The following is a 23,527-nucleotide window of genomic DNA, read 5'->3' as shown; positions in this document are numbered from 1 at the left end:
GATAAATATGCAGATTCACTATTATCCTCTATAAATCATGTGCACTATCAAAATAACCTTTTAATTTTCTTTAAAATTTTATCTTCATTTAAAAAAAATACTGCCATAAATATAAAGGTAAATTAGTTGAGAGAATAAGCTTTAAATAAAATTAAAAGCTTGATTATCTATAGTAAAAAAAATGGCATGAATGAATATGAAAACTTTCTTTTCTTTTGTGTTTTTTGTAAATTATATATAAAACATGATACTTTCCTTAAAGGATGATAAATGTTATTATTTGAAATTCTTGATAGTAATTGTTATCGTGCATAATTGATGCATGGTCTTGCCTACCAATGGGAGTGAATATTGCTTTCCTAGGGTTGTGGAACAAATTAAAATTTGAAATGCATGCCATTTGGCGCATAGATATTCATAGATTCTCTAAAAAATCTGCCAAATTTGACTTGGAACTCCCATTAATAACAGGAAAATAAAAAAATAAAACATCTGCATCATATTGTAACAGCATTCTACCTGAATGACATAAAAATTTATTAATTCCAAAGCCTGCATTTAGGAAATCAAAAGTATGAAGAAATACCCAAAACTGCATTATGCAGACACAAATCACAAGTATTCACAGTTTAGCGCATACATATTTTATTTCAGCGAATGAAATGTGCAGTATTACAACTTATTAAACAATCAATAACTTAAAAACGTCTAATAATTAATTCTTCCTGTACTTTTTTCCCCGAGATGTTGGCATTATACCAGCAAAAACAGTATCAGTATCCAAAAGATATTCATCACAATGATAATAATTTATGACACAAGAATGATACAAATCTTATGAAATCAAATAATAAAATTTTAGTGCAAAGGAAATTAGCATAATACACATAATTTAAATCAATTGTTTCTTGTTAACTCTTGTCTTCAGGGAAACAAAGTGCAAGGATTTTATCACAATGTTCTTTTGCTTCTTCATATTCACCTTTTGAGCCATACAGATCCCTTCTATTGATAAGGATTTCTTTCAAATTGTAATCTTTGCTTGCACATTGTACTCTGGACTGTACATGCTTGTACACTTGAGCTCTTAAAGCACTAAGCAAATGTTCTGTGCTGGAATCTTGTTCTTTATCTAACAAATTTATAAGTGTAGGAATCATATTTGCAGTATAGAATGCCTCTGAAAAAAATTAAATTGACATTTTTAAGCAAAGACTTTAAAATATAAGAAAGCTACATTCTTATAAAAAATAAACATGTATAAAGTATGGTCAAAAATAAAAATAAAAAAAAGTTGTAAACTTTTTTCTCAAACAAAAATTAATAAAAGGATTTCACAATTTTTTTCTTATTTTTTTACAAATTAAATTTTAATTTAAAATTTTAGATGCTGTAATTTATTATCAAATTCTAATTTGAATCATGGCGGCTTCCAAAACAAATTCTATGCAATATTAATAACTATTACTATATAATTTACTCATATCTAGAATCATTTTTCCTTTTCTTATTCAAATAAATAAACAATAATAATTATTAAATAAATAAATACAACTTAATAACAACCCTATAAATGGTAATAAAGTATGGTTTAAAAATCTAACGTAGTACTATGTGACAGCTATGGAAAAATTTACTTAATTCATAATTTGATACTGCATATTCATAATATAATTGATTGAAGTTCAAAAACTTATGTAAAGATACAATAATTTTAAATATTGGTAAAATATTAAAACACATACATACCAAATAACAAAGACTAACTATAAAATGAATCTCTAACACACAAATGAACAAAAATAGTTTTGGAAAGGGATAAATCCATTCACTATACAGAGTATTATTAACAATAAAATCTGTAATTTGATGAAATTTGCTAACGATAACATGAATTTATATAGAGAGAGAGCGGATAACTAAAATCAGAGAAGAAAATTTTCAATCAATGAGGAAGCAACAATTGATGAACATGCATTTCACATCATAGGAAAATTATTGCAGCAAAAAAATTGTTCTGAAAAGTGACCAGACAAGTGAAAGTCAACGCTCCACACACAACTGCAACCAGAATAAGAAAGATAATTATAGGAGAGAAAAGATTTACAAATACTCAGTTACAATATATTGCTTGTTCAACCTCTTTTAAAAATTAGATTCCATGGATTGCACATTGAACTGTAGAAAACAATAAAATTGTCTCATATAAAATGTAATTTTGTATTACAATATAAACTGAACAATTTATTTTAATATACTAAGCAATTTAAAGAGCTCTTGTCACATAGTGAAAGATGGGCAAATAGAATGATGTGATACATCATATATTATTTGGTATTTGAGATGCTGCTGTCTACAGTCATAGAAAATTTCAGAGAATTACTACAACTTGAATAAATACCATATTGCTTAAATATTGGTGATGATTATAGTTAGGGAATCAAATAACCAAACTTTGACATTACAATTTTGCAATGATAGAACACACAATTTATTTAATTATGGTTGATTTTTCAAAATATGTATAGATCAACGGAAAGAGGGGATGAGCTAAGCAGATAACTTTCAAAGAATGCAGTAACTTTTGATGAAATGCATGTAAATTTACATTAATTAATATTTTATTTTTGTCTGCATTAACAGTGCTGTTTAATCAAAATTTTTAAAAATAAGATAAAATTAAAAAAACAAAACAAAACAAGGCAATCTTTCAATAGAATGTTCCAAGTACACATATCCTTCATTTTCTTCAAAGCAAAGAAAACAAAGGGTGAAGAACAGTGAGGTTTTGCATCATTAAAAAATAACTGATGAACATAGTTAATTTTCAAAAATTTCCCATATGTTCCTTATTGTTGTAAAGGGCATCTCCAGTTGTTGTTCTATTATAAAACCTCTGTAGACTTTGTTAGTTTCCACTTTTGTAAATTTTAGGTACTTAATTTACATGGCTTTGAATTCTCTATCTGCTTGCATGAAGTCAGTATATTTTAAGAAATATTATATATATATATCCTCAAATTGGCAGAATTTCAGTAAACTTTCCCTCTCTTCAAGTCCTTTACTAAATAGGGTTATAGAAATGAAATAGAAGCAATATCTCTATTTTGATAATAAAAATAGTCTTATACTTTTTCATTGTAGTTAAATTGCAAACTTCCAACAACAAAAAAACAAACTTTAAGATTCACTAAGTCTCACTTCACAAAAAAGCCTTCTGCAAATCAAGTGTATTGCTTTTAATGTATAATGTAAGTGTATTGCTATGATTTAATGGGAATTGAGATGGGAATGTATAATTTAATGGGAATTGAGTTGAAAATCAAAATAACTGCAAATAAACTGCAGAAACAAGGATTTAAATTGGGTGGACGGGGATATTCTTGAATAATTTATTATATAAAACAATCATTCATAACTCCGTTACAAAGTATTTAAACCTGAAATGAATATAAAGTATACACATCACAATAAAAATCTAAGCAAATATAAATATACTTAGGAAAAACTTTAATTTAATAATGAAAGAAAATTATCAAATTATAATCTATCATGCATTTATATTATACACTGTTTCCAAATCTGCATTTTTAAAAAAAATTTACAATAACAATCAAAATTTGCAGAGCATCTGAATTCCAATAATAATAAAAGAAAAACTTTCATCTATTTTACTTACAATAATTTTTGAATAAAAACTGATAATTTTTTCTAAACTGTTCACAATAAAAATTACTTGATTATTCATTTAAAAATGATACAAAAAAGAAATAGTATTACACAATAATGTTTAAAATCTTGCTGCTCACCTCTAAAATTATCATAATTTGATAAACAAGAAAGGAAAAATGCTGTTTTGGCTCTGAGTTTTTCATCGGATTCCTGTAGAATTTTTATTAGGAGCTCCACTATGTTTGTAGCTTCTAAATGTTTTATAGAGTCATCATTATTTCGACATAAGCCTATAAACATAACAGAAAGTTTCATAAACAAAATGTTTTTGTTATTTGTTGGTAAAATAAACTTATACATATATTTGTATCCAAGATTTCAATGCAAAATTACTTGAACAACTGTCAATTTTAAATAGTATTAATTCTAAACAAATATTCACACTAAAAGATTTAAACAAAAGAAAAACGGTAGACATAAACTGAAATTAATAGAAAACTATATCTAAACATAACACAACAAACTATATCTATTTAACATAAAACTAGTAAAAAACAAGATATCCCCCCACACACAAAGAAAAAAAGCTTTAATTTTTAGTATAAATGGTTACGATTTAGTTATTTCATGATTTAGGAAACAGTAGAAATTTAAATCTTGCATGTGTTTAAATCTGCGACCTTTTGTAAAAGAACATGAACACAACTATATATGATAAAATGCTATTTAAACAGAATTTCTATTACAATATTTTATTTAAAAACTAGCCGCCTTTGGCGACCAGCCTGTTCGCCAATCTTAATGTTCGTTAAAATTTTAATAATTAAATATTTTATGCAATTTCTACTTTAATAGCTTCTTCATCAAAATATTTTAAAACTTCAAATTTTGATTATCATATAATTCATTCATAATATTATAAAGGCCTTCAGTCATAACGTAATATGTATCTCTCTCATTTTCTGTTAGCACCCGTAGAATTTATGCTTTAAATTAAAGTGGAAAGAATTTATCTTCAATTAATATAATAATATTTTTTACTGAAACAAAGCATTTTTTTATAATCTGATTACTGAAAATAGAGTCACTTAGCATTTAAACTTTATGGGCACTAAAGAATATCTTTTTTAATTTATGTAATATCTCAAGAGTTGGTCGACAAAATTTTCTTAGATTCATTATGAGCAGATCGATTAATTAACAATGTTTAAATTTAAATGCATCAAACACTAAGAAAATAAAACGAATCGTTTAAAATAAACGGTTGAAAACAGGTTTTAAAAAAACTACTTAAAAAACGACGTACTTAAAACTATAAGCATATACAAAAAATATATAACTAACATAAATACAATTTACTTACAAAAGCATGCAACTAACCCAAAAATAATTTAAATCATACATTGATAACGTTGTCATGGCAACAATCAGAACAGAATGCGCATGCGTGAATTTTCTTCGCCGGTTACGTAACGCAAATACGTGATTTTTTCTATGCCAGTTGGGGTAACGCTATGCGGATTAGAAATTTTTAATTTCCTTTATTCTGTTTTATTTTAATTCAAAAGTACTTCAGAATGAATCTGAAAGATTGATTCATTAACAATGTTTAATTTTAAATGCATCAAACATTAAGAAAATAAACAGAACCGATTGAAATAATCCGCCGAAAAATTTTAACCCTAGCCTCATTACTGTTGGGAGAAAAAAAAACTGAAGCCTTTCTCGTTAGGCGCTAAGGATAATGGAAGATTTTTTTGGCGGAAAAGTTGGCGGTGAGGAAAATGGAAGATTTTTTTGGCGGGAAAGTTAGTTTTTAATTAATAATTAAAATTCTAATTAAAAATTCGAAAAAAGAAACCCCAGGTGCACATTCCCAACCTCCAAGGTATACATGTACCAAATTTGGTAGCTGTATGTCAAACGGTCTGGCCTGTAGAGCGCCAACACACACACACACACACACACACACATTGAGCTTTATTATAAGTATAGATAATAATGAAAAAGCTAAAGCTTACTTTATATTTTTAGAATACATCTTTTACTGTCTTCTTACAACTTTGCAATATATTTTTATTGTCAATTTCTTAAAAATGGGATCAATTTAGTTATTTATCTATTTTTAATAAAAACAGAATCCATCTGATATTTATATGAAAGGACCTTTTATAATAGGATTAAGATTCAAAATACTTAAAAAGTTAAACACAAATATTTAATAGAGAAATACAGAAGACTATACAGTGCAGTTAAGAAATTATATAAAACATTAACTTTGTTTGATAAATTTATAAGATTAAATATCCAAATTAAAAAAAAAAGAATTTTAAGTGCTACAGTTAATTGATCAATCCAATAATAAGTAATACAAAATGCTGTTTTAGAATAAATTATGAGATTTAATGCATACCTTCAAAGCTATGAATAGATTAAGAATTAAAATATATATTTTTAAAACAAAAATGAATATATATATATATAAAAATGAGACAACAATACTTACATGATATAGCATACAGAGCTTTAGAACATACTTTTGAATTTGGGGGATATGCAAGCAACTTTACTAATTCAGGAAGAATGTTAAATTCTATCACTTTGGTTTGACAGTATGTGTTATTTTGGCATAAATCAGCAATAAGCTCAGCTGTAGTTGCAACAACTTCTTCATTGGAGCAAGACAGCAAAGGTATTAATACATGGAATCCTCCAATTTTGAAGAAATCTATCCAAATAAACAATAGTTAATAAAATAAATTTGAAGAAACAAAATACATCAAGAATACCTTTTATACATTTACGTACTGAACAATAAATAAGCTTAAATGATTGTAATAAATACTAATTTTTGCAATATATATATATATAAACATATTTCAGCAATTGCGTGGCCAAATAAAGAAAATTGAAATTTTAAAATGTTGATTTATTTCACCACAGGAGGCATAGTTTATACAGATAAAAAGCAGTAAGAGATATGTCAGTCTACATCATGTTCATTACAAAAAGAGATATAAATTTTTCCCTTCAGTGATTTTACTATGAGATTTTGATAGGAATTTTTTTGACATGTGTGGATTTAGGAAAGGGAATCTTAGGTATCGTTAAAAATATGTTGTAAGCATTAAGGATTATTATCCTTCACTCACAGTGAGAGAAAATGCTGAAACCACCACTTTTATAGAGTGCATGTCAAATTAATCTATACTTATAATAAAGCTCAATGTGTGTGTGTGTGTGAATGTGTGTGTTGGCGCTCTACAGGCCAGACCGTTCGACCAACAGCTAAGAAATTTGGCACGTGTATACCTTAGAGGGCGGGAATGTGCACGTCGGGGTTATTTTTTCGAATTTTTAATTAAAATTTTATTTATTTAAAAAATAAGCGAAATATTAGCGTGTTTCTGCTATAACTTCCAAAAATATTACCGCACAAAAAAGATTTTTACATCAAGTTAAAGATCAAAAATTTATCTTTTAAATGATACCAATGTTTTAACCTTAAAATTAAATTTCTATTTTTAATTAATTTTTAAATAAATAATTTAACTATATTTTTCAACAATTTTTTTCGTACAAAATAAAAATAAAATTTAAGTTGCACGAGCACGTTTCGCATTCATGGGGAAAAAATTAGCTTTTTTCAAAGTGTTGCCATCACATCGATTAAAGCTCCATTTAAAAATAAATTAAATCTTTTTGGAAATGAAATCTGCAAAAATATGATTTTTGTCTGTAGGAAATGAAACAAATATGAAATATTATTTTTTTCTAAAAAAGAATTATTCTTTGAGATATTACATAAATTATGAAAAATATTTTGTAGTTCACATAAGACTTAAATACCGAACAATTCTGTTTGCAGTACTCATATTCAATAATAATAATAATAAATAAATAACAACAAAAATGATAAATAAAATAAAACGCTTGGTTTCATTAAAAAATATCTTTACATTAATTGCAATTTCAGCATTTCCACTTTAAATTAAAGTTGAAGTTTTACCGGAAATGACAACAAATTAGCAAAATATATATAGTAAATTGAACGAAACGATCTAAACAACAGTATAAGTTTTGTATGACTATCAAAATTTAAAGATTAAAAATGTTTTGTTTGAGAAGCTATTAAGAGACAAGTTACTTAAAATATTTAATTGAAAATTGTAGCGAGCGGTAATACTGGTGAACCGGCTGGTCGCCAAAGGCGGCTAGTTAAATATAAAGTAGAAATTAGATCAAGAAAAAAAAAGAAATATTTTTGAACAAAATTAATATGGGTTAAATTAAGATAAAAACTAGGAAATTAAATTATTTAAATTTGATTTTAAAATATTATATATATATATATATATATAGTATAACATTTGCACAAAAATATAACTAATAAATCTTGATTACTTAAAAATATCAATAGATGATACATTAAAAATAATTATACATCATTAGTTATAAATGATGTTATAAATCATTAGTTAGATACATATAATAAAAATATAATATGTGGAAAAAAAATTTAAATACACTACATAAAAGATACTCTTACGTACCATTTGAATTATCAAGAGAAAGAATTATTTCATTAAGTGCTGTTACTGCTGCTTCAAGCCCTTCATAAATAGCTGGACTCTCTTTACCATCTTTGATTTCTTTCATAAAATTATCAATTTTTATCAATTCATCTCGCATCATCTCTACATCCGAAGGAGGCAGAACAGGCTGAGGTTGAGGATCAACGCAGCAAACCTGCATACTCATGCTAAATAACAAATTAAAAATTAATAAAATATTCTAAAAGAACTTAATAAAACTTTATTTATATAAATTTCAAACAACATTTATATTTTATCATATAGCCATCCATTTTATGGAAAAATAAAACAGCCAAACTAAAAATTAATTTAATGAACATTTGAAATTAAAGATTTACAAAAAAACAAAAACAAAAAAAACAATAAATAAAAATAAATAAAGAGTTAAAATTAATCAATAATTGCAGAGATGGTATTTCTACAATGGCCAATTCAATTACTAAATTTGATCACTTTATATAGATCAAATCAAAGAATGTTCCTAGTTGCAAAGTTTATCCATATGGATCTTTTATCATTAGCGCTCACTCTTGTTACCATCCCAAACATTCACACATCATCAACTCAAAAAATTAATTAAGAAATGTTTGCATGTAAACAATCTTTTTAATTTACAATATTGCAAACCTAAATTTTTTTCTAATTTAAAATAATATACAACAGATGTAAAGTTAGCTGGTACTTTTCAATTACCATAAATTACAGTGTTTGCCACCCATAAATGTTGTCTTAAGTTGATTATTTTGAATTAATGTCGCAACAGTAAAAATTTTGCACAAATTCACATCCTTAAGTAGACTTTTTTTTTTTTTTTTGCCATAATGTTGCTGCATTTGACTCATAGTTTATTTTCTATGATCTCCACAAAAAAGTAGTATTTGTGACATCTGATATTCTGATGCAGGAAGGTACGTTTTGGGAATATTTCTAACTAATTGTACCTTTTACTACCTTTGAGGTTTTAATACAAATAAAATAATATGAAGGTATTCAATAGAACAAGAAATTCTATTCAGTAACTTACATAATTTAATAAAGTAATATGAAATAGATAGCAGATACAGCTTTCTCCCTCACTTAAACTATATAAATTAAAATGCATTAAGATTTACTAACAAGTTATATTATTATGGAAAATGTACTTCTATGTTGCTTCCTTTACTACCATACAGATCATATGTAATAAGGTAAAGTTTATCTTATTTTACTATTCATTTCCGATCATCTGAGTTTCCGTTTCTAATTGTTTGGAACTTTTAAAAAATCTTATTGATTATGTATTAATGAAGGTTTTGTAAAACTGCATCAAGAAAATCGATTTCCCTTGACAAGCTGATTACCCCTTGTATGAATTTCCACTTCGAAATTCGAACGAGTGATAGATATCACAGGAAAAATTAACATAAATAAAAGTATCATCAGAACTTTGTTTAATAATGAGTTAAATTATCACACTGTAGCATCTTATCATTAAGAAGACAAAAGATTATATTTGCATTCGCCGATCAAATAGTGTAAGTTTTGAGATTTATTTCGTTATCTATTAACTGCTTCGGAAATAAGAATAATATATAAATCTCTTTCAATTTATAAAATGAATTTTCATGCAATTTAACAACACGTAAACTTACTTGAGAATTTAGAAAACCCTTGAGTAAAAACAAACAATTGGCAATAGAGAATGAAATATTTTCAAATATAAACAAAAACAATAATAATAAAAAAATATGTCTTCTTTGAGTTGTATACAGCCTTCTTAACTTAAATTAATTTCTTTTGTGTTTTTATCATACAATTCATTGTTACTCTTAAAAAAAACTATGCATTAATTTAGAGATTTTATACTCTATTTAAAGTTTACGGAAATTGTAAGCATAAAATATTTCGCATTATAAAGGAATTTCTAATTATTGTCGCTCTCTATCTTTCACATAGAAATTTCTAGAATAAACATGAACTTTCGAAAAACTAGAATTCAGTTTTCGCTAAATGCTAAACAAGATAGTTTAGCATTTAGGCAGATACAAAATACAGGCAGTTAGGCAGATACAAAGATATTTCTTAACAATATCTTAAGATCATTCTTCACTTTCCATTTCCTATAGTCAGTTCTAGTTTTATTCTATATATTCTATTCTTTTGCATGCTTGTAAACGCGATAACTCAAATACGCAATGACTTAACTAATGAATTTGGCATATGATTTTTTTCATTTTATTTGATTGGTACATGAAGGTTCAAACTACACATTTAGTTTTAGTTTCTGCCCATATTTCGGCTATTAATCGCCAAAAATCGCACACTAATAGTTTGTTTTATAGTCACTGTCCAACAATAATATGCGTTTAATAATATACAACACCAGTTTTCTTTTCTATATTACGAAACACACAATTCTCATATTTGGGTTAAGAAAATAAAAATTTGAGCACTTATGGAGTTTATGGTCTTGACCAAGATTCACACTTCTTTGGTTGCGACGGAGAGAAAGCTAACGTTTTATCAGGAAATATGAAAGAAAGTTTCTGCAAGACAATTTCAGTTGGTTTTCACATTAATTTTCTTCTAAGATTGGAAATTTATATCTGCATGTTTCTATGCTCGTAGTTTTTAACTGTAATATCTACAATCACAAGTGAGAGACGTCTGTAAACTGTAAAAGATTCATTATTATATCATTTTAAATAAGTTGAAAAGTTTGAAAAAGAATACTTTGTTGAACCAAAATTTATGTATATTCTATTCCAAGATATATTCCTCATAATACCGAATAAGAATTGTAATTGCCAAACACAAATTTTCACTGCAACGCATACAGCCTAGTATTTTTTTTGAAGAAAAATTTAAAATAGCGTTAGCTAAATGATATTTTAATCGTCTTGATTATAATTTTGATTTTGAAAAATTGATTTGCTATATAAATTTCCTTACTTTCACGCAATACAATGCTGATAATATAATAGTTTTACAGAGATAAATTTATTTATATTGCAACTGCACATAACTTGTTTTTCCTTTATAAATATTGAAATCAAAATGAACAAAAATTTAATATCTTATCTTTGATGTTTTTCAATCTATTTTGAAACTTCAGGAGTCACAAATTCCATTTTACATTTAGACAAATACAAAGCTAGTATAAATGTACCTTTGTGCAAAGAAAAATCCATGTATACTAATCAACTGATATATTCTCTTAAATAGTTGCCAACTATAGATAAATTCCACGTACAAACTTAAATTTTTGCTTTAAAATGAGCTAGATATTTTCTAAATTTTTCAAAATAGCAAAACAACTGTCAGTAATCTTCATTGTAAGCATCAAAATTTCATTGTTAGTTTAATTGTACATTTACATTAATATGCATTAATGTGAATGCTCAAAAAAATCAATATTTTTTTTAACTCTATATTAACTATAGCTCTATTACTCTAATATAGATAAATAATAATAATTCATGTTTGAGGATAAGTTCTTGATTACACTGATACCCTTAAGCGATTGCCCGTATCATTATTATAAGGTGCCACAACTGGTGAAATTGGTCCAAATAAATCTAAAATTTTGCTTTATTTCTCAAAAAAAAAAAAAAAAATACCTTTAGTAGCTTATAGTATAGTGATTTCTTTCAATTCGGGCAGATCGATGTGGATTTTTATCAGTCATAGTACACTGAACACGCATGTTTTTTAGGTATTCTATCCTTTAGTTTTTACAAAGATTTAAAATGAATAAGAAAAACTTTTTTCACATAACAAACAATTGTACTTGTTTCTTTTATTAGAAGTCGTTTTAAAATAATTTAATCAAACAAGAGCAAATATCTAATTGATTAAGAAAAAAACTAGTTTGAATATATTTCGTTGATTTACAATTCAAAATATTCTTCTTTGTTATAAAAATCAAACTTTAGTAAACAAAATTTTGAATATTAGATTTCCCAATTTTATCCTGAATTCCAGTTACTAAATGTTCGTTATTCAGGAAAATATCTTTTGTGATAAAAGCGCATCAGATGTTTCAGGAATTTACTTTTTTTGAACCGGAACTCGATCCCATTCAAAGTATAAATTACTTTTCTTCCATTTAAAAAAATTATCAGCGCATGATCGTGTATGTTCTTTGACAATCTCCTACATGGAATAAAATGAAAATATTTTGCATTATTATTTGTAAGTATATACATTTTTTTTGACTTTTACATTTTTTTTTTACTTTTTATGACGAATAGCTTTTCATTCAACAATTTTTTTTTTATTAAAACCCCTATTTTGGCAAAAGGAGTATTGATAAAGTACTATTATTATTTCATCAGTTTTTACCAATTATTGCAAATGACCGTACAGTTAAGTTTTGGATATTGAAATGTATTTGTATAGGAGTAAAATATGCATTGTCCTTCTAATTTAATTAACATATATACTGTAATTGTACCGAATTTTGAATCAGTTTTTAAGAAAAAATATTACATAACGATATTTGCAATAGCATTTGTGTGATTTTACTATGAAATAATTCGAAGAATATTCACAACAAGATATTCAAGAAATCTTGTAATCAAATAAAATCATACATATGACATTCATAAATATAAAAATATGAAATTGTGTATAAAATAAATGTTAATGAAATTCTATAAGCCGAAACTATCATGCACAAATGCTGTAGCTAAATATCATGGCTTATTCTTGTAATATACATATAATATATATCTCAGCATAGAAGTTTCTGATTACCAAATAAAAAAAAACCGAAAAAAATTAAAAAATAATATCCTTTTAAAAAATTACTCTGCAAATACGGATAAAAACAAAATACTATCGATAGAATTAGTTAGAACAAAAAACTTTGGTTGTTTGTTGACAGTGATGTCAAATATGAATATAATTTTCCTTTCACACACTTATCACAGTTGAATATTATAAAAACTTATAGTAACAGTAACAATATTTTCTTCCAGTTTTCCTGTTTCTGCAGCTTCAAAAATGCTACTCGGACTTTCTCTTTGGAAATAATCACCTCGGCATTCGTAAACCACATGGTTACGAAAAAGCTAATCTTGCTTGTGAATGTGGTAAACTGAAGAAAGTTGTAAAAAAACCCATACCATGGTGAGAACGAAATATTTCTTGAATCTTGAAAATTCAACAATATTTTATACAAGCATATTTCTTGAAATCATAATAAACAAAAATTTTACTAGGAACGTTCAAGACATACGCCCAAAAAAGAGCTTTTTAGAATTCTTTCGAGTTTATTTTTATCACCGTCTTTCAAACTAACGAGCATTATTAATTTTTATTTAATGCTGAAATGAGTAAAAAAAAAAAAAAAAAAGAGCTGAAATGAGTTAAAAAAAAATCTGTAGATATTAAACTAGAAGTAGAATATAAGCTGTTTACTTTTTTAATTGATAATTATTTAAGCAAATTTCTTTTTTCCAAAAGAAATTTTCTTTTTGTTTGAGCAGATGTGAATTAATTTTTGTCAACTATGTCTTATAACCCTGATAATATGATTACATAACATTGCAATAATTAGTATAGCACTGATGTAATAAGTTTGCATACCACATATACCAGGGACAAGACAAAAACTATAATTAATATTACTGAAGAAGAAACTGAAGAACTAGTAATGAATATCATAGAAAAGAATTATTTAATAATTTTTTTTATTATCGGATCTATCGACAAAATTAAGCATTGAATTTTGCACGTCTGCTTTTGAAAATGGAAAATTTATAATTTAAAACAAAAAAGGGATATTTATTCTATGGGTTGTATTTTGATGAATAATGAATATTAAATAAAACGTTCGATGATTTTAAATACCCTATAACATAAGCAGAGTTGAACTTAAATTCCTTCTTGGATGTTTATAGAATTTTAATTAAACAAATTGATATTTATTAAAATATTTAAATTCGATACAAACATTTTTCATGTGAAACTTTTTATTTGAATTCAAAGATTTCATTAAAAAGTTCTTAGATGTGAATTTGATTGACATTTTAGATTTTTTAAAGATTAAAGATATAATATAATAGACGTGTAAATTTCGAGATAATTTAAAACAAGTAATTTTGTTATTGCAAAAAAAAATTTAAAAGCGCTTTGATTTATGATAACTTTTAATAATTTTGAGGATTGAATGATCTTTTCATTCTTTCTCTTTAGCACATCATTAAACTTTTAAACTGATTCAAGTATCTATAATTTACTTATTCTTTAAACTAAAATTTATTTTTATAGGAAACTAGCTGATGATATATATAAAAACGATAAAATTTCTCCCACAAACTCCATCGACTTCATCGAATACATCATGAACATAAAACAATATTTTAAAAATTGTTCGGTTTGTGAAGTGGAATATTCAAAATGTCCAGAAGATCCAGATAGCTTAAGTGGATATTCTTGCTATAAAAGTGAGTAATACCATTTATTTTTATAAAATATGTTACTAATAAAAATATTAAAGAAAGCATTCTATTGATAGGAATATACAGGACGATCCATCAGCTAGAAAAAAAGTTTTTTAAAAGCAAGCAAATTTTGGATCTTTAAACTATGTATCAAATTTCATTTATCTAGTTTTCACGTTTTGTAGTTTTCGTGTTCATTTGTATTTGAATAGCCAGACTTTCTATATGGATGTATTTCTTTGAAAAGTCAATAGAAATCTACAACTTTGGTGTGAAACTCACAAGCAAGATTCCATCTGTCCAGTTTAAAGTTATTGTGTTTGGCGACACAATGCCAAAAATGTTATTATCGGAACTCAGTGAAGTATGAACTATGGAAATTTGCAGAAATCTCGAGTTCGAATTTTTATGACGATTACAGTATTTTCTCTTTACATAGTTTATATACCAATAAATAAAAACTCCAAAATTATAATCCATATTCAGAGTTTAAAATAGTAGAGGCCTGATTTAACACTTGCTCTCTAATATATTGATAAATGGCTTTTAAATGCAATTTATCTGTTGGCCTTGTATCAATTAGAAATTTAATTTTAACTTCAATTTCTCAACAATCATGCTTTTATGATTGTTGGTCATGCTATGATTGTTTTTACTCGCTTTATGATTATTCTTGTTTTTATGATCGTCACTCAATATTTCTCAACTTTTGAATTCTAGATATAATTCTGAGAATAATAAAAACCAAAAATTTGCTTCTTTTGTAAGCATGTTCTATCAAATGTATTAATATATTATATTCAAGAAAATTACAGATGAAAGAATTTTATATAATATTTTTATTGGGGTATTATTATTTTTCAGATTCAGTGCTCTTCGCAATACCAAATAAAAAGTACCATGGAAATACCACTGGTAAGTTCACAGATCTATTAATTGTTGTTATCTGGTTACTGGCGTAGAGGGTGTCAGTCTGGGAGCTATTTAGACAAATCATTAGCGCATTATCATTTTGGAAATGAAATATTAAGAATGGACGAAAAGATAATATAATGTCGAGAGCCAGCTAGAGTTGCTAAAACACAAATGAAAACAGTTAGCGAAAAAATTATATTATACCCCGAGTCTACTTACCCATGTTTTGGTACGACTGGTTACACAGCCGTAAGAAAGTTACATTATATTGTTACGAATCTGCAACAGTGTTTCCCTGTGAAGTTAGTCTCATAGTAAGGAAAAAAGTGTTACAGATAGTTCTAATGAATGAAAAATGGGTGCCGGGTCATTGATCCCCCAACCTTGGTGACACAGTTGATGGGCCTTTGGCTACGAATTTCACGACTTTGGCGACAGAAACGAAGATCCTTGATTATGCAATATATTTGGAGCTAAAATCCGGATCCTTCTAGAGAATTTGATATCTTGTCTCGGAGACTATTAAAGCACGAGAGTTAGGACCGAAGCAAAGAAGTCAGATTTTTTTCTTCGGAATGTTCGTCAGTGAATTCTACTGTATTTTGTTACAAAGGTTTTCGCGCTTTCCTCTAAAATAAATCGTCATAATCCGTTAGCTTGCTTACTGGATATTACATTAACTGGACAGATTACCTGTAACAAAATGATTAAAAGTGTTCGAACACTTCGTATTTACACATTTTTTAAAATTCCTTTTGAAAGATTGATCGAAATTCTCTCAACTTCGGCCTTGCAAAGAATATGTTTCATCTCACATTTTTCATCAGGGAATTTAGAAATTTGGCCGTAAATTCGTAAAGAAAAAATAATTTAGACTTACATCTGTCCAAATGGAAAATGCCCGGCTTCACAGAAAACTGATAATGACTTACAAATTCTATAAATAGTTTTGTCCGCTGTACGCAATATTTACATGCATTTTTTTTTCTAATAATAACATGCATATTCGAAAAAATGTAATTAAATAAATCCTGAATTTTCCCCTCATGTTTCTTGTTTATAACATGTTAAATTTTTTCTTCCAGTGTTAATAAGCTTCTTAATATGTGTAACTTGGAATACAGAAAAATATGCCTTCATAATCAGTTACCCAAAAAAAGGATGTTACTATAAGAAGAAAAACATGAACACTGTGTACTTGTGCATAGAGAAAAACTTTACTAATCATTATTAATTGTTCACATAATATTTAATTATTCACATTACTTACATTAATTATTTTTTATTTTCACTTGTATAATAATCTAATAAATATTAAGCGAGTTTTCTCATGATAATTCTTATTTTGAGATGTTTTGTATTACTGACAAAATAGGAATTAAAGTCTTGAAAAAGAGATCCATGGATCTGCCAGTAGAAGTGGAAATTCTGCCAGGTAAGTGAATATGAAGCAATATATACTTTACGTTGGTATCTTAGATAAAAATAAAAACACGACTTGTGTCGAAAAAAGTATTTATGTGACATATCTAAGTTTCTAGAGAGGTGTTTCCCATCCGTAGAAATCTACAGGCTATTAAGCAAGAAACTGAATCATGTGCGGACTATTCTCACCTCCGATTTGAGGAAAGGATGAGAGTATGGAATACCTGCAGGCAAAGAGTGTCCCAGGATTCGTCCTGGAAAACTTTAAAAAATTAATGTACTAAAAATACTTTAAGACACTTTTATAATACATTTAACACTATTTTATACATTCTCTTTCGGACTAATCCTGAGACTCTAGTGGACCTTTTTCTCACTGACCATCGGTTTGTAACCAATTGTTTCAAAACATCTAGTGACGGAAAAGTTTTATTGTTTTAGTATAAAAGAAGAGTTTAAACAGAAATATTATCGAAAAAACAATATTCTCGACAATATTAAGGAGGGGTAAAAAGAGAGGGACGAACCAGTATTTTACTTCGGATCAGATAACCAGAGTAGGAATAGTTCGAAAGCAGAATATCTGTGACAAGTTAAGAAAAAAATAAAGGATTTCATGAATAGGACATTTAGTTTATCTTACTCAAATTTATATAATAATTGGATGTGCAAATACAACAGAAATTAGGAAGATGTATAATATAATGAATATAACGGTACAAGGGTCCGGTAATTGTACGCGTTGCATGTCTATCAAAATTTGAATTTTAAAATTATTTTTCTGAGAAAATCATTCAGAATAACCAAATAAAATAATTAATTTAAAATTTTAGCTACCATTAAATTCTGCTAACCAGTTGGCGGCCAAAAACTTTTAATCATTAAATAAATTCAGATATAATTAATTTCTTAATCATAATATATTATTGTAATATATTGTTGTATTCTAATATATATAGGATATTAATTATTCACTTGATTAGTTATCTTATATTTTATTGATAATTAATAATCAATACCTTTAATAATATTTATTGTAAAACTTCTATTAACATGTTAATTAAGCTAAAATTGATCTTAAACGTGAATCTAATCTATTAGTTATGAAAAATGGGGTTTCATATATGTATTGGATCTTGCTTTGCAAGAGTACCCTCTTAAATTCTCAGAATTAGTAGCATCAAAAGATATAGCTAGAATCATATAAATATAGAGACAGGTTGCAAAAAATTGTATTAGAAAACTGAAAGGAATAACTCTGTAAAATTTGTCAAAAGATTTTATTAACTTTATCATTTTCGATTGACTTATTAAGTTTATTCAGCCATTTAGTAATTAAAGATGCTGCATTTTTTATTGCTTATTTGAACAATGAGTTTTGGGAAATCCGAAAGTTAAATCCAAGCAAATAATTTTTTATTTGGCCTTTGACAAGAATATTATCTGAATCAAAAATAGCACAGTATATTTAAGACTGCTTTTAGAATTCGAAATTATTTTAAAACTATGAGCTTTTGGTGACTAGTTGATTCGTAGCGAATATTGTTTATGCCGCTTACAATTAAAAGCCATATGAATAGCTTAATGTTTATGACACTTCTCCGAAGTAAATATTTTAAGTATTTATTTGTAGGAGACATCAAAGTAGTGTTGTTTTAATAGCTTTGTTTTTTCTCTATCCGTAGTGTGCACGAACTATTTTAAATGAGTCAAGGTCTGTGACATCATAATACTCTTAAAAACATAATTGTCAGAGTAATTTATCTTCTAATTTTTACAATATATTGGAACAACATTTTCGTATTATTTTTAAAAGAAAACAACATAAATATTAAACAAAAGCTTTTTCACTTATCACTCAGTAATGCAGAAATGGGGTGATTAAGTATGTGACGAAACAATACAAAAATTATAAGCACCAGTTCAACAAAGGAATCTATTATTAAAAACTATGCATACGCAAAAAATATTTTTTTAAAATTGTCAAAATTTAGGAAAAGTTTGTAAGACATTTAAATTGATATCATTAAAAAGACAGTTTTTAAAAATTTAAATGATGTTAAAATCAATTTTGTTCAATAATATTTTCGGGAGTTATCGTGGAATTCATATTTTAGCTTAATATTTAATAAAAATTAAAAAATCGATCCAAAGTGCGCATTTCTATTCTCCTAAATATGTCTGCGCCAAATTTAATATTTCTAGCTCAAACGATCTATCCTATAGATCGTGCCTATACATACGCACACACATTCTCATTTATTATCAATAGAGAAATATAAATCAATTCGCCATGTACTCCGACTATTTCTTAATCTTATGGGACAAATTTATTTCTTTTGCTTATGTGAGAAATTGTTTTTTTTTTTCATAATTTTTTAGGATCCCATCCTAAACAAAGACGTATCACTCGCCATTACAGCGTTTGTGCTTATCCCACGTCTTTATCAACTGCCGAAATCAGATGCAGAATTTATTTTAGTTCAGTGTGAGTGTATTTTAATCTCTCTTATACAAAGCATACCAACGTATTGTAATAAATTAAAAAGTTAGATCTCCATATTTTAATATATCTCTATGTTTTAGATCTCAATGAATTTGAGAAAAATTTTATTGGAGTTATATTTATATTTCTGTGCATAAATAAATATGATAATTCAAAAACTCAACGTGCTAGATGAATGAAATTTGATTACCAGTCTTCACATGGAACTGTAGCAAACATTCAATGAGGAGAGACCCGAAATATATCTTCAGTTTTCTTTATTAAACAACGAAATCGGAAAATCACTCTTCCATTTTCTAGTTAGTTTACTTTAGTTATATTAACGTCCTGTTCTAAAGTAATACTAGGGCTATTAGGGACGGATCTCGTAATTTTAAACTATGGTTAGATGACAAGGCCGACATCTGAGCTGCCATTCCCTCCCTAAACTTACACCACATCAACGGGAGGACGTTTGGCCCCGACGGATTTGGCGTGCGCCAGACCCGCTTACATTACGGTTCTTTAGTGGAATCGGGTCTCGAACGTAAAACTCTCCAGTTTCGAAGCCGAGATCTGAACACTGCGTCCCTTTCACTTTCTGTCATACGAATATTAGAAAGTCAAATCTGTGGAGACTATTTTAAACTCGATAATTTGAAAAGTACTGCACTGCGAAAATGCGTTGTTCAATATATTAATGGAAATATTTCAACCACTGAATATCTTGAAAAACAATATCAATAGATTAAATGGTAATGTTTTATCTTATAAATGAGACTACTTTTGTTTTGTTATTTCTTCCTTAAAATGCTAGTTTCCGAAAAGAAAATTTAATTTAAGAGTGATATTATATTATATTATCGTTATAGTTAGATATGGAGGTGCTATGTTGAACAAAACGTGTAATTTTAAATAGTGGTCAGATGAGAAAATTGAGCCGATACTCCTTCTTTAAATTTCTACTCCACACCAGAGAAATGATGTTTAATCTTCGACAAATTTAACATGTATTAAACCTATTAACGCAATGAACCTTTTACAGAATCGGGACACAAACACACCACCTTCTGGTCATTATACTAATGTAGTGATGAAGGGGAGGAAGGTGCAAGGGGAGTGCAGATGACTCTATCACCATGAGTATAAAACATTGATGTTTTTGTGTCGCTTTTTAAAGCTAAATATGATGGGAAGTGGGTATAATATTAGTGCCAGATGCTAAAATTGGCTTAGACATTTGTATCTGAGTTGATGTCTGGAAAGTTGAAAAAAATTATAATGTCTCGACTGCCACTGAACCACAAAACCGAGACTGCCACGAAATCATTGATTTTTTTTTTTTTACGTCATTCATTGTTTTCGAAATCTCTTAGAGAAACGATTCTTTCTTTTCATTAAATGTCCTTAACACATAAACCAATAATTGTCTCGTTTATTTTTAGAACATGTATCCAGAGTTGTGCTTTGGGTTACACTTTAAGAAATGGCACACAAGTAGTAAGACATTGCTATAAGAATTATAATCGTTGGTATCCAAGCAATTTTGAAGAATGCAAACGTAAGTGTACTGTTCATTCAAAATTATATATTCGAACAATACTTTTTTTCTGAAAGTAAAATCTTTTCTATTATTGCAATTCTTTTATTATTATTTTTTTTCTATCTATTGGAAATTATGATTTAAAATTAAGAATATTTACCAGTTATACATGACTTCAGTAAATTGACTTTTCTAAAATCATATACTTTTATTCATATATTTTTACGAATTATACGTAATTAATAACTATGTGGTGGATTGTTTTGTGTTTTTTTTCACTAAACCGAATAGTGCAACAATTATTTATTAGGATTAATTTGAAAAATATAAATAGAAAGGATGATTGTTCGCTTGCTTCTTTATCGGGAATCATTCCCACACTCATTATCTTCGATGTTTACGTGTGCGGGTATCCTTTGCAGCACACAAGATTTACTCTTCCAATGCAGTTGATCGAGTAAGTCATTTACAGTAGAGAGATGATGTTCGTGTATCCGTTTCCGATGGCCTCTAAGGCCGATTTAGAGTCTGAGGAAACAACCAGTCCCTCAGCAAGGTCCAAAGCTTGAGAATTAGTCAGGTAAAAAGTTAGGGCTTCTTTGCTTGCCAAAAGTTTGCTGGTGAAACTGGAGGCAATCAAACTTGTGTTAATTTTAAGATTGACTTTTTCACCATATGGAAGAATGAAGAGGATGCCTTCTCCACCTCTGTTGAGGAATTTATCTGAGAACCATCGATGAAAGCAACTTCCAGGTTCATTTGGGAGAGCTATTCTATGGTTTCTAGACCCTTTTGCCTGAATATAATGGGGTCCTCTTTTTTTAAAGAAGGGTTGAAGCAAGTCCAGATAATCTTAGTGTTCTTGGAAAGAGAAGTTCCAGAAGGAAATTCAGGGATGAATATTCCAGTTGGGTCAGTCTAATATCTCTATCCCGCTGGAGAGTTGAGGATCTTTTAAGCCGGCTTGAACATTTCCAATCATTGAAAAGTCTGGTAGAGTCTCGATCTGGTTAATGAATGATAACAAATGTATACACAGAGTTCACGAACTCTTGTGAAAAGGTAAAAGAGAAGTGATTTATCGCAAAAGAATGAAATATATTATAGAATCTAGGATGCTCATTTGTAGTGACAGAAATTCAAGTCCATTTTTGACTGTTGTAATGTGCATAACAAAGTCAATTATTTCGTGTCATTTTTCTTTCAATAAAACAAACACAAATAAAAAAAAATCTTATTAAAATACGATTTCTTCTTTCATCGAGATTAAAAATGCATCCAACAACTAAATTAACAAATTTCGGTATTTTATGATTAAAGGTAATAAATATGCCGCCAAATATTTTATATTGAGTAGTTAGTAACAGTAAAGTATAGTTAATAAAAAAACAGAAAAATCACTATTTGTAATTAAGTGCTTATGTTTAGCATATGTGGATTGCGGTGTGACACTGATTTGTGGTGGTGCCCACACGTGCACTACAGCTACTAGCAATGAAAACGTCAGATGTAATATCAGATGTGATCCATACGAAGATAAACCAGCCTGCCCAGAGAGAGTATATACATGTGACACTTATGGTAGATGGCATCCACAACTACCCTTCTGTGCTGTACCAGGATCAGGTAATATCATTCTAGGGATTTTTTAAAATATCGATCTATTATAACGAGACTGTGACGTATATAATATGAGACTATGACTCTGCTATGACGTATTTGGTATTTTTTTAACATGATTACATATGAAACTGACTAAATTAAAAAAAAGTATAAGTTGGTTATAAATATTTCCCTGATTACATAAATAAATAATAAAAATAAAAAATACGAAAGAAACGTTGATTATATTATTGTAACTTTCTCAATATGAAATAGTCATTATTTTATTTTAAATTTTTTTAGCGCAACTAATACATAAATAATAATTTTACATTCGATTATTATTAAAATGGCTTCAACGAAGGGGAAAAAAGAATTGAATGTGCTATGAATTCTATAATGGTTCCATGAATTCAAATTGACCATAACTTTCCAGTGCTAAATTTGGAGTTACATAAAAGCTGATGTTTTCAACTTCAGTGGAAAAAATTGATATATTCAAAGTTAAGATTATAGAGTCTAATATGGCAATCAAAATGCTGAGTAATACTTGGCGGAAATTGGAATATTGCTTTGACATTCTTCGAACCACCAAAGGTTCTCACATTGAAATTTACTGATGAAAGTAATTTAATTTAAACCTTTTAAGCATCTTTACATCACATCGAAATAATCATTTGCCAAATAATCATAAAACAACACTAATTTTATATTATATATATATATTATGAGTTATTGAAAGTCATTTTCGATAATCGATTAGAGTTCATATAATTTAAACATTCGGAGCCTGAAAGATTTCTTTGAAATGATTATAAAAAACTTAAGCAGAAATTTAAATAGAAGATTTATTTTTAAATTT

The 23,527-nt window shown here is 27.5% G+C and overlaps 1 protein-coding gene and 1 long non-coding RNA gene across 2 annotated transcripts; one reads left to right on the top strand and one right to left on the bottom strand.

The window, feature by feature from the left end:
* Positions 1-639: 639 nt before the first annotated feature.
* LOC129969662 (hsp70-binding protein 1-like) lies at positions 640-9,993 on the bottom strand. The gene is made up of 5 exons (XM_056084321.1): positions 9,899-9,993; positions 8,226-8,434; positions 6,179-6,400; positions 3,810-3,962; positions 640-1,180 (listed from the first exon to the last, which is right to left on the bottom strand). Exons 2-5 carry the CDS (start codon positions 8,431-8,433, stop codon positions 912-914), a joined length of 852 nt encoding a protein of 283 aa, XP_055940296.1. The 5' UTR covers position 8,434; positions 9,899-9,993; the 3' UTR covers positions 640-911.
* Positions 9,994-12,372: 2,379 nt separating this feature from the next.
* Positions 12,373-14,596, top strand: LOC129959514 (uncharacterized). Its single transcript, XR_008783453.1, has 3 exons — positions 12,373-12,440; positions 13,229-13,379; positions 14,523-14,596. It is a non-coding gene; the product is annotated as an uncharacterized LOC129959514 (long non-coding RNA).
* The last annotated feature ends 8,931 nt before the right edge of the window (positions 14,597-23,527 follow it).

The sequence above is a fragment of the Argiope bruennichi genome, chromosome 1 (assembly GCF_947563725.1).
Source record: "Argiope bruennichi chromosome 1, qqArgBrue1.1, whole genome shotgun sequence".
Taxonomy (NCBI): Eukaryota; Metazoa; Arthropoda; class Arachnida; order Araneae; family Araneidae; genus Argiope; species Argiope bruennichi.
The sequence above is the reverse complement of the archived record's forward strand: the minus strand, read 5'-3'. Positions and strand labels throughout refer to the sequence as shown.